This window comes from Acipenser ruthenus, chromosome 13, assembly GCF_902713425.1.
Source record: "Acipenser ruthenus chromosome 13, fAciRut3.2 maternal haplotype, whole genome shotgun sequence".
Taxonomy (NCBI): domain Eukaryota; kingdom Metazoa; phylum Chordata; class Actinopteri; order Acipenseriformes; family Acipenseridae; genus Acipenser; species Acipenser ruthenus.
Genome location: NC_081201.1, coordinates 11,433,934 through 11,445,979, shown reverse-complemented (window position 1 = coordinate 11,445,979; position 12,046 = coordinate 11,433,934). Strand labels below are relative to the sequence as shown.

Below are 12,046 nucleotides of genomic sequence, written 5' to 3'. Positions count from 1 at the left end.
CCTTGTGTTCTTCAGTTCATTTCCAGAGGAGGCCAAGGTTCACTCTGCCTACCAGAGTACCTTTGCAGCTGGGGAGATCCAGGAAAGCGAGGTGGACGGGGGCAGCACTGAGCAGCGCAGGAGCCGGGCACGAGAGCGCAGGCGAGAGGGGCGCTCCAAAACCTTCGACTGGGCCGAGTTCCGCCCCATGCAGAAGGCCTCGTCTCCCTCTACCTCAGACTCGGCTCAAATCAGCGAAGCAACCAGCAAAACCCCCGGCAATATGACTGACCTGGAGAGGGAGCGAGCCCAGCGCAGAGAGGAGCGCAGGAAGAGATTCGAGAGTCTCAACGCTGCAGAAGAGGTGACCCGCATGGAGGTGGACCGGGCCCCAGTCTCGCCTGAGACCAAGCCCGTGCAGGTGGAGATCGAGCAGCGCTGGCACAAGGTGGAGACCATGCCGCTGCGCGAGGAGAAGCAGATCCCCATCACCACGCTGCTTGAGGAGAAGCAGATCCCCATCGCCACGCTGCGCGAGGAGAAACAGATCCCCATCGCCATGCTGCACTCCTCTGTGCCCGTGGTAGAGCCACTGCCACCACAAGAACTAGCAGCCTTGCTCGACAAAGAGGTGTGTACGAATAAAACCTAGGAGTGCTCAAGACTCAGTGAAAGAATGTATTGTGTTTAATCATAGAGTAAAACCTGTACAATCGGGTGTCACTTGGTTCTGGAAAATTGTGCAGGATTAGACAGTGTGCTGGATTACAGGGTTACTGTAATCCAGCACACTGGCACTGTAATACTGTACCTAAAAAAGGTAAAATGACAAAACAATTTGAACGCTTTAAAAAACAACTTTATTAATTTACATATACAGTATAATAAACACAATAATGCTTCAGCAAACTTTTAACATTTCCTAAACAAAATCTTTACCTGTTATTGCCACGAGCCTGCTTAAACCATTCCCATAGAAAGACGTTCACTTGTTCGTACTGTACCTGCATGCGGGATTCAGCTGCTTTCTGTTGGCTAGTAAAATAATTTTACCTAAGGTTTCACAGACCCCGCTTTGGAAAGTGAGGAATATAAGAGAGACACCTGTGAACCTGTGTAAACTAGAAGCACAGCAACTATACACATGGAGAACCAAGAGGGTGTTTGAGAAGCATTACAGAGTTCTGTAGGATACAAATCAGTGCAGCAGAGTCTCATTTGTTGTTCCCTTGCCAGCTGGGGCAGACTCAGAGAGAGCTGAGCAGACTGCAGCAAGAGAATCACCTCTTGCAGGAGCAGCTGGAGGAGTCCCGCAGCCGGGAGCACAGTGCACGAGAGGGCTACGTACTGCAGGTAAGCAACCCCAGAACACAGTGAACGAGAGGGCTACATACTGCAGGTAAGCAACCCCAGAGCACAGTGCATGAGAGGGCTACATACTGCAGGTAAGCAACCCCAGAGCACAGTGAACGAGAGGGCTACATACTGCAGGTAAGCAACCCCAGAGCACAGTGCATGAGAGGGCTACATACTGCAGGTAAGCAACCCCAGAACACAGTGAACGAGAGGGCTGCATACTGCAGGTAAGCAACCCCAGAGCACAGTGAACGAGAGGGCTGCATACTGCAGGTAAGCAACCCCAGAGCACAGTGCACGAGAGGGCTACATACTGCAGGTAAGCAACCCCAGAACACAGTGAACGAGAGGGCTGCATACTGCAGGTAAGCAACCCCAGAGCACAGTGCACGAGAGGGCTACATACTGCAGGTAAGCAACCCCAGAACACAGTGAACGAGAGGGCTGCATATTGCAGGTAAGCAACCCCAGAGCACAGTGCACGAGAGGGCTACATACTGCAGGTAAGCAACCCCAGAGCACAGTGCACAAGAGGGCTACATACTGCAGGTAAGCAACCCCAGAGCACAGTGCACGAGAGGGCTGCATACTGCAGGTAAGCAACCCCAGAGCACAGTGCACGAGAGGGCTACATACTGCAGGTAAGCAACCCCAGAGCACAGTGCACGAGAGGGCTGCATACTGCAGGTAAGCAACCCCAGAGCACAGTGCATGAGAGGGCTGCATACTGCAGGTAAGCAACCCCAGAGCACAGTGCATGAGAGGGCTACATACTGCAGGTAAGCAACCCCAGAGCACAGTGAACGAGAGGGCTGCATACTGCAGGTAAGCAACCCCAGAGCACAGTGCATGAGAGGGCTACATACTGCAGGTAAGCAACCCCAGAGCACAGTGAACGAGAGGGCTGCATACTGCAGGTAAGCAACCCCAGAGCACAGTGCACGAGAGGGCTGCATACTGCAGGTAAGCAACCCCAGAGCACAGTGCACGAGAGGGCTGCATACTGCAGGTAAGCAACCTCAGCACGGGGTAACATTCACACCAAGGTTGGCTTGAATAGATTTGAGTTAATTAAATACATCACCCTGGATAGTCCACATGATTTCCAAACTCAATAGACTAAGAACAGACCCATTGTTTTTAATGTTTAAGAACCTTCCCTTTAAAAATACTTCCATTGTGTGAGACAGGAACTTTGCAGGCTATGTGAAAGTATAATATTCACTAATGAGAATGGGAAGAACTGATTTGCATGCATGACTAACTTTAACTGAGTGTCACATCTTTGGAATAGCATATACTCTAAAGCGAAGGGCAAAACAAATACAAAAACTTTGGGCTGTGCTTTTTCTTCTCTTGATATCTGTATTTATATATACACATATTGACTTGCATTTTTTGTTGCATTTTTTTAAAATTCACATTTCAGCTTGTGTTGGGTGCCTCTGTGTGCCGACTATTTAACTGCTAATAGTAGTTCTACCCCTGAACAGTGCTTGATAAACAAGTAATAGCAAGGAACTCCAGGTCCAATGATAAAGTGACACTGAACTCAGCCATTCGCTTAGCCCCAGTTTCAGTAAAGAGGGGTATGGCATGTGTTGGACTTCTAACTGGATAAGGTCTTAGTCCAGCGAATGGACCTCTGGTGACTCCATCGTGGAGACTACAGTATTGTACCCTCAGAGACTTTTCAAATTGAACGAAATGTTTTAATAATGCAATTTTACTGCACAATAAAGGGCAATGACAATATACTGAAGTTTAAAAGCATTTTAAAACCAAAGAGACTACTTTGTGATAGATTCATATCTGATATAAGCTACTTCAGCCCTGGTAATGTATGCTTTAGTCAAAGGATATGCCATAGAATTTTGTATTTATACTGTAATTTCTATCAAATTGTTACCAGAAAAATCAGCCGTAAAGCACAGTGGAAAGCTTAGAAATGTTTGCAGCATTAAAGAATGCTCTTTCTTGAAATATCCAGCCAGCCAGCCCACAGGTATGTCACTCAGTGTTGGGAGCAAGAAGTGTTACTAACCTAATGTTTAATCAATCTTTTAAAGACTGACACTGCTGCCTCGCCTATGGGTTCTTGGCAAAGTCTCCATAAACTTAACCAAGACCTTCAAACCGAAATTGAATCCCAGCGTCAGCGCCAGGACCTGACTAACCAGAAGGTGCAGGCTTTAAAACTAAACTATGGGGAGGCCAAAGATGTGATCAGGAACCACGAGGTGGAAATCCAGAACCTGCAGACCAAGCTTAACAATGCCATGGCCGGAATTCAAATTAGCGAGCAAGCCATAGCGAAAATGAGAAGCGATCTAAAAATGAAGCAGGAGAAGTTCAGGGAGGGTTTGGAGGACTGGGAACACAACGAGCAGACCTTGCGCTCTCAGTTGAGAGACAGCGAGGGCAGGCTGAAGGACGTGGAGGCCCTACTGCTAGAGAAGAGCCAGGCTTTGAGGGACCTGGAAAGACAGCAGGCCTTGCAGAGGGACTACCAGAAGGAGGTCCAGAAACTTCAAGAGAGACTTACCGAAGTCACCAGCCAACTTGTCACCACAGAGCAGGCTCAGGCACTAAAGGAGGAAAGGGTACAAAAGAACTACGAGATGCTGCGCGAAAGCCATGAGAAAGAGAAGGAATCCTTGGCTTTGACTCTGGTTGAAGCTGAGGAGAAGGTCAGAGAGTTTGAGGACAGGCTGCAGGAAGCTGAACAGCAGGTTGACGATCTGCAGAAGGAAAAACGAGCCACCACTCTGGAGAGCAGTGAGTTAATCCACCATCTTGAGGAGGAGCTGGTTATCAAGAACGTAACCATCCAGAAGCTCACCGAAAACATCCGGGACCTGGAGGAAGAAAAGGATCATCTTACCTGCCGGTGCCAGGAGTTAATCAGTCAGATCACAGAGGCAGACAACGAGGTGGCCAAGCTGCAGTCCCAGCTGAAAACAGAGGAGACAGATTATTACAACTTGGAACACTCTTACGAGAAGGTTTCAGAGGAGTTACAGAATATCCATAAAATGCTCAGGGAAAAGGATGAGGAAATCAAGCAAGCCAAGGAGATGTACGAGAGACTGATGGAGAAGAAAGACCGTAACCTCAACGAGGCCCTAATTAAAATGGCGGCTCTTGGAAGTAGCTTGGAGGAAACGGAGTGCAAGTTGCAATTGAAGGAGGAGCTGATCAGTAAGATAGGTTCAGAGGCAGGTAGCACAGCACAGAAAGAAGAGTTGCAGTGTAAGCTAGAAGCTGCAGAGGTTCGCATCACTGAGCTTGAGCAGCTTCTCGATGACCTGCAGTTGGGTTACAGCAAGCTCCAACTGGAAAATGGCAAACTTCAAGAAGACTGTGTTGCCCATGAAAACATCAGAAAACAGGAGTCTTCAACAGCTTTAGATGAGTCACAAACCACCAACATTAGACCAAAAGTGAGAATGAACAACGATACTGGGGCAGCACCGTGTAAAGGGCAGAGGATACGATTCTCAAGCATTCATTTCCAAAAGTATGGCCAAGATGACACAGAGAAACTGTGGGCGAGTAATACATTCTCAGATACCAGTCAGGACAGGTCCCTATCTGAAGAGAGCGGGACTTCAGATCCACCTCATCATTATCTTCCTTCTGCCAACACCAACCCAGAAAGATTTATTTCAATCATCCATTCACTTGAAACCAAACTGTTCGTCACAGAAGAGAAGCTTAAGGATGTTAATTTAAAGCTGGAAGAACAGGAAAGCCAACAGCTGGAGGTAATGATGGAACATCACAGCAAATGGGACAAAATCAAAACAGAGCTGAGGAAGCAACTCGATGAAAGCCTTTCCAAAGTAGACAAGTTAACAGCACAGCTACAGTTGGAAAGGGACAAGAGGCGTACACTTGCACAGGAAACCAGTTGCCGTATCAGACCTGTCCGTGTTACATGTGAGAAGACCCTAGTTTGCTTGGAGTCAGGCAGAGAGAAAGTCCAGTCCATCCTTGCATGTCATGAAGAGAATAGCACAGATCAGCAGCTTCATACATTGTCAGAAATAGAGGCCGAGTTAGTTAATGCTGCAATTCACATAAGGCAGGGACGGAACTCTTTAGAGGAAGAGGCCCTAAGTTGCCAAGAAGCTCCAGAAGAGAGCATGGAGAATGAGTTATCTGATGAGGACAAGATCAAACTATTTGCCAAAATGTTAGCCTTTGAGGCTTTGGTATTAAATAAAATGGCTAACTCAATACAGAACCCGAATTTAGATCTATTGCGGAGTCTGAGTGATGTGCACAAGGAAGCAGAGAAACTGAAAAGCAGTGATGAGTCGTACGTAGCTATTGCATACACAGACGTCTTAACACAAAAGCTGATGTTAGAAAGTGAGTTTTGGTCAGAGGTGGAAAAGTTCCAAACCCAATTCAAAGAAACTGACAACAGTGGTCAAGAAAGCAAACCAGAGGGGCCCTGCCTGCTTGAGCAAGCTGGTAAGACTGTCGTTACCAATGCCTGTATTAAAGCTGAGCTGACGTTCGCAGTGCAGAATTTGAAAGAGTTTTATGAGCAGAAAATCCAGAAAGTCGAAGGAGATCTTCTCAAAGCTCGCAGGGACCTGCAGCAAAGGGAGTTCACTGTGAAAGAAATTGTAAAAGCTTACAAGACACCAGAGTTGGATAGGGTTATTCTTCAGGTTGGTGATGAATTTAAGAAAGAAAGGAGCAGAAAGCTACCAGATATTAGCCCGCCTGAGCTTTCTCCATATGTAGAACAAATACAGATGGAAGAAGTCCATAATTTAGCAGTACTGATGGTAGATCAGCATCTTCAATATGAAACACCTCCCTTAGCAGCTGTAGAACCCTCCAGCCAGGGCCGAGCTAAGCTTGCCAATGAACTCAAACAGCAAGCTGAGGTCCTGCAGCGTTTGTCCCAAGACATGGAGTCAACATGTCACTCGCAAACAGTTGAAATCCACCACAGATTGCTTGAAGTTTCCCACGTGCTTCCTTGCTACATGTACACCAATAAAATCAACAACAGTCCTTCACTGTTAATGAGGGATGCGCTAATTCAGGCACAGATTGCATATGTAGCTTGCAGGATCAAAGCAGACCATGAGAAAGACTTAAAGCAGTACAAGGATGCCTGCAGCAATATGGACGGTCTGTGTCAAGAGAACGCAAAGAATGTCAATTCCATCCGGGAGCGGTATGAAAAAGCCCTGCAGGAGGAGCGGCACACTTTTGCACAAACCATTTCGAATCTTAAAGACGAAAACCAAGCCCTTCAAGCTGAAGCTTCCCATCACTTGTCAGAGCTCTCCCTCCAGCAGAGCAGGATTCTGCAGATGGAGGAGAGATTCCGGCACGAAATGGAGGAGCTGAAAAACAAATACAAGCTTGAGCTTCATCAAGCGCAGCATAAACTCACTGAAGCAGAGGGGGCTCTGAGGGAGAAAACGGCAGAAAGCCAATGCAAACTAGAGACTGTTGTTCTAGATATTGAAAGCATGGAAGAACGGCATGAAGATCAGGTCCAAAAGCTGGAAGACAGGTTTCACGGTAAAATACAGGAGCTGCAAAGAATATATGAGGAAGAGGTGCAACGTCTGTACGGACACTACAGTCAGACAATTAAGGCTTTGCCGCTAACCCTGGACAAATACAAGTGTGAACACCTGGAGGCCTCCCCCTCAGAGTCTTGCAAGCATCACAAAGAGCCCAGACCAGAGGACAATGCTGCTGGGACACAGACGCAAGGAGAGAAGACAGAGCTGGACTCTATGACTGCTCTGAGGGAACGGATTCAGGAACTGGAAGCCCAGATGAATGTGATGAGAGATGAGCTGGAGCACAAACACCTGGAAGGAGACATGTCCAGCCTGAAGGAGAAATACCAGAAAGACTTTGAGAACTTCAAGGTTCTTTGGCATTCTTAGTTCTAGATTTTAGACCCCATCTGCTGCAATGACTATTGATTGTATTGTATTGGTTCAACAACTTAAGCAACAATTTTAATCCTAAATACATAACAACTTGTTGGAATGTTTGTCAGTTAAAATTCAATATAAAAATGGCTAAAACCATTTTCCAGTTAAATGTTTGAACTCTGATTTCAATTGGGGGGGGGGGGGGGTTGACTTAATTTTGTAGCAAACATTTAGCTTTTTACAAAATGACTTACAGTACCTATTATGGTCATTGCTGCTTTTAAATCCATTTTAATGTACCAGTAAAATCATTAGTTAACATTAGTTATCATAATATTTCATTTTCTCATTAATCATTTTATATTCAAGATGCTCAAATGAAAATAACCAATGACTGCCATTGGTGAATGGTGTTTGTTGTTGGAATACTCTCCTCCGTCAAAATTATTTTATAAATGTGCCAAAAAAGAAGCCCATTAATATGTATTGACTTATTCATCTTTTCAAATCTTTAAACCTTTTCATGTATCAAATGCATGTTTCTGTCGTTTTCTGAATGGGATTTTCCATGAGACTTTCAGAATATTGTATCTCAAGTCGAAACTAAAAGTAGCTTATGAATACTTATTAAGATCATTAAATTGCAAAATGTTATTTCAGATATAATGTTTAAGATACAAGTTTGTTTACCAATAAAAGCAAACTATACAATATAAATGTATAATGTTACCAAAAGAGAGAGAGATTGCTAACACATCTTAAGCATGTTTCTCTAAATTAAGATCTGAGAATCTCTGAATAAAAAAAAAAATGCCTATATCAGTTGCACATGGATTCCAAACAAACATCACTTGTGCATTTTCCTCTCAAGAGAACATTGTCTGTTTCTTCTTATTGTGAGTTGAATGTTTAAATAAATCCTTACCTATAATTCTTACCTCATTGTTTCACCACATCCATAACTATTAAACACTCAATAGAACTGAATTTGGGAATTCTAAAAGAAGCTAATACATTCAATGACAAACGTTTTGACTAGAAGACCTCTATTAAGTTTCTTTTAGTATTTCTATTTTCACAATAGGACTAACAGTAAATAAGTACAAAAATAAAATCATAACAACATATAATGCTTTAGATTAAAGTAGTAAGGTTTTAAAATCCATTAACCATCTTGATTAGCTTCAGCAGTCTGCCCAGTGTAACGTCCAAAAAATTGAATTGTCTTTGAAAGCAATTTTAAGGAGGTTAAAAATTGTGTTTCTCTTTGGTCAGATCTAAATCCATAACTAGAAGGGCTTTTTAAAATGATCTCTGGAGTTGCTTCACTACAGAGCCACTGTCTTCTAGTCCGGACTGCACGCTGGTCCACAATCATACCGCAGATATCCCCACATTCTCCCTGCGCAGGACAGAGAGTCCCTTTAAAGGAAATGTTAAAATGCATCATTCACCTTGCCCACTGTTTCAGCAAAGGACAATGCGTGTCATTTAGGGAAGAAGTTCTCTCTGTCCTGCAGAGAAAGCATGGGGGCCTGACAGAGAAGACAGAGGCAGTTTTATAATACTGATCCTGCATAGGACTGGTAAACATACAGCAAAATTGATTCACAATGATACTGCTGCTAATACAAGTGTAGTAAAATGGATTTCAAGACCTTTAAAAACTAACTTCAGGACTTTTTAATTGAGAAATGCTTAAAAATGAGTTGGCCACGTCCTTCCCGTTTCCCAGGCCACGTGTGAGCGTGGGTTCGCTGCCATGGAGGAGACGCATCAGAAGGTGCTGGAGGACATCCAGAGGCAGCACCAGAGGGAGGTGGGCAAGCTGCGGGAGGAGAAGGAGCGCCTGCTGGCAGAGGAGACTGCCGCCACTATAGCTGGTAAACCTCCGATTCCAGCCAGGGACAGACCAGTCAAACCTATACAGAAAGACTTACAGGGTGCTTCAGAAACACTGAAGCGCTCATTCAGAATGTGAAACTATAACTATCCATGTGTATTCTTTGTCTGTTTGACTGAGTGTCTTATAGTTTCACCTGTGCCAATTACAGGACACAATGTTAAAAGAAATAATAATAATAATAATAATATGTGAAATTCTGGACAATTTCCCAGCTAACTGGAGTCAAAGAGATACCAGCACGAAGCTCAATTCGGTAATGTTTTTCATACAGCACAGTGTTAATTAATCACAATGTGTACATACAATTTTTTATACTTGCATGTCTGGTATGTTTTACTGCAATGCCACGTGATATGGAGGTTGGAATCCTGATCTCAATTCACCTACAAGTCTAGATCAACGTTTTCAGTTCTCCAACCGCAGGGGCAGGAAAACACAAACCATATTGTTTGAAACAGTTGAGTTAAAGACAGTGTTGAGTAAAGTGTAAGTCTTGTGTAAAATGTTAGTAAACCTGTCATAGTGACACAAGAGGAGTCAATGCAGACAGAATGGAGAGAGCTAAACAGTGTTTTGCTTCTGCTGCAGCTATTGAAGCCATGAAGAATGCACACAGGGAGGAGCTGGAGCGGACACAGCGCACTGAGATCAGTGGGATGAGCTCGGACATCGAGGAGCTCCGGAGACAATACCAGTGAGTGGGGACAACAAGGAGGCCAGGGGGCAAATCCCAATGAGCGGGGAGAACAAGGGGGCCAGGGGGCACATCCCAATGAGCGGGGACAACAAGGAGGCCAGGGGGCAAATCACAATGAGCGGGAAGAACAAGGGGGCCAGGGGGCAAATCACAATGAGCGGGGAGAACAAGGAGGCCAGGGGGCAAATCCCAATGAGCGGGGAGAACAAGGAGGCCAGGGGGCAAATCACAATGAGCGGGGAGAACAAGGAGGCCAGGGGGCAAATCCCAATGAGCGGGGAGAACAAGGGGGCCAGGGGGCAAATCACAATGAGTGGGGAGAACAAGGGGGCCAGGGGGCACATCCCAATGAGCGGGGAGAACAAGGGGGCCAGGGGGCAAATCCCAATGAGCGGGGAGAACAAGGGGGCCAGGGGGCAAATCACAATGAGTGGGGAGAACAAGGGGGCCAGGGGGCACATCCCAATGAGCGGGGAGAACAAGGAGGCCAGGGGGCAAATCACAATGAGCGGGGAGAACAAGGAGGCCAGGGGGCAAATCCCAATGAGCGGGGAGAACAAGGAGGCCAGGGGGCAAATCCCAATGAGCGGGGAGAACAAGGGGGCCAGGGGGCAAATCACAATGAGTGGGGAGAACAAGGGGGCCAGGGGGCACATCCCAATGAGCGGGGAGAACAAGGAGGCCAGGGGGCAAATCACAATGAGCGGGGAGAACAAGGGGGCCAGGGGGCAAATCACAATGAGTGGGGAGAACAAGGGGGCCAGGGGGCAAATCACAATGAGTGGGGAGAACAAGGGGGCCAGGGGGCAAATCACAATGAGTGGGGAGAACAAGGGGGCCAGGGGGCACATCCCAAATATTTCTATCATGTTTTTTTTCATGGTTCAATCATAAACTATTAATATGGTCAACCATGGTTAACTATTGCCAAACCAGAGCATGTTTTTTCAGGAGATGTTCGTACATCACAACAAGCCATCTTTATACCACGAGGGATCAGGAAACAATTAACTCATGACTTACTAGATTAACTGAATGCCAATACTTGTTTCCAAGTCTGAGCTGTTTATTAACAAATCGACTCTGTTTTTACTGTAGCATAACCTGAACATGAAGAGGCCTGGGGGGGTCACAGCTAGAGAGCTGAAAACACAGGATACACTCTGTACACATTCTAATGGTTAGCAAAAATGTAAATAAAAAAATAAAAATAACAAACTAGAATACCCATCACGAGAATGGAGATGGTTAATCATACCTCAGTGAGTCTGAGTATATGAAAAAATCAGATAACTGTTAAATATGAAAAATGTGTTCTATATTAAACACTAAGGCAAAGGTTTAACACTGCTAATGTTTCAACCCCCTGAAGAGTTTACAAGAAACACATAACTTTGCTGTTTCCCATGTTGTCCATATCAATATTTAACATAATCCCGATTTGTTTTTATATATTTATAACCCACGTCACAGTTAAATCAACTAGGAAATTACTTTTTTTCAACTTTTACTCAGGAACAAATAATCGTTCTTCTAAGCATTGCAGTGTATCCAGTTCATGCTCCCTTCTGCAACAATGCTGGTGATTGAAATGAGTTGCATATTGTGGGAACAGAAAACCATCATTGTTGCAGGAGGGAGCGTGATCTGGATACACTGCATTCCTTAGACCTGGCAAATGCTCCAGAATAAATGTATTGAACACAATCCCGGATTTTTCCTGTCAGGGAAGATCTGCAGTCTATCCAGCGGGAGCTGGAGGTCCTGTCGGAGCAGTATTCCCAGAAGTGTCTGGAGAATGCACACCTGGTACAGGCCCTGGAGGCAGAGAGGCAGGCCCTCCGACAGTGCCAGCGTGAGAATCAGGATCTCAACGCACACAATCAGGTGAGAGGGGCACTGGGAACAACACAAACTAACACAACAACACACACGATCAGGTGAGAGGGGCACTGGGAACCACACAAACTCTATAGCCATTACAGTCTCAGTGTTCTCCATTTGGAGGTCACTTTGTATATTAAAGGCACCATTTATAGTCCCAAACCCATCAAAGTTCAGTTACATGGGTTACGGGAGCAGGGTGGGGGGGGTCGCACCATGATTTCAGAGCGGTCGCAAGCAGTTTTTTTTTTTTTATTATTATTGAAAGTAGACATTGCATTTAAACACTGTCAGATTACT

The 12,046-nt window shown here is 45.3% G+C and overlaps 1 protein-coding gene across 5 annotated transcripts in view; it reads left to right on the top strand.

The window, feature by feature from the left end:
- Positions 1–12,046, top strand: part of LOC117418224 (myosin phosphatase Rho-interacting protein-like) — a 199,808-nt gene that overhangs the window by 169,125 nt on the left and 18,637 nt on the right. For all 5 annotated transcript variants that reach the window (XR_009330822.1, XM_059035674.1, XM_059035675.1 and 2 more), the window contains 5 exons: positions 16–610; positions 1,216–1,332; positions 8,995–9,142; positions 9,754–9,859; positions 11,590–11,749. Coding sequence is in view for 4 of the 5 variants with exons in the window: in XM_059035674.1 (XP_058891657.1) it covers positions 16–610; positions 1,216–1,332; positions 8,995–9,142; positions 9,754–9,859; positions 11,590–11,749 (1,126 nt within the window). In the remaining variant the exon portion in view is untranslated. The remainder of the gene's footprint in view (positions 1–15; positions 611–1,215; positions 1,333–8,994; positions 9,143–9,753; positions 9,860–11,589; positions 11,750–12,046) is intronic.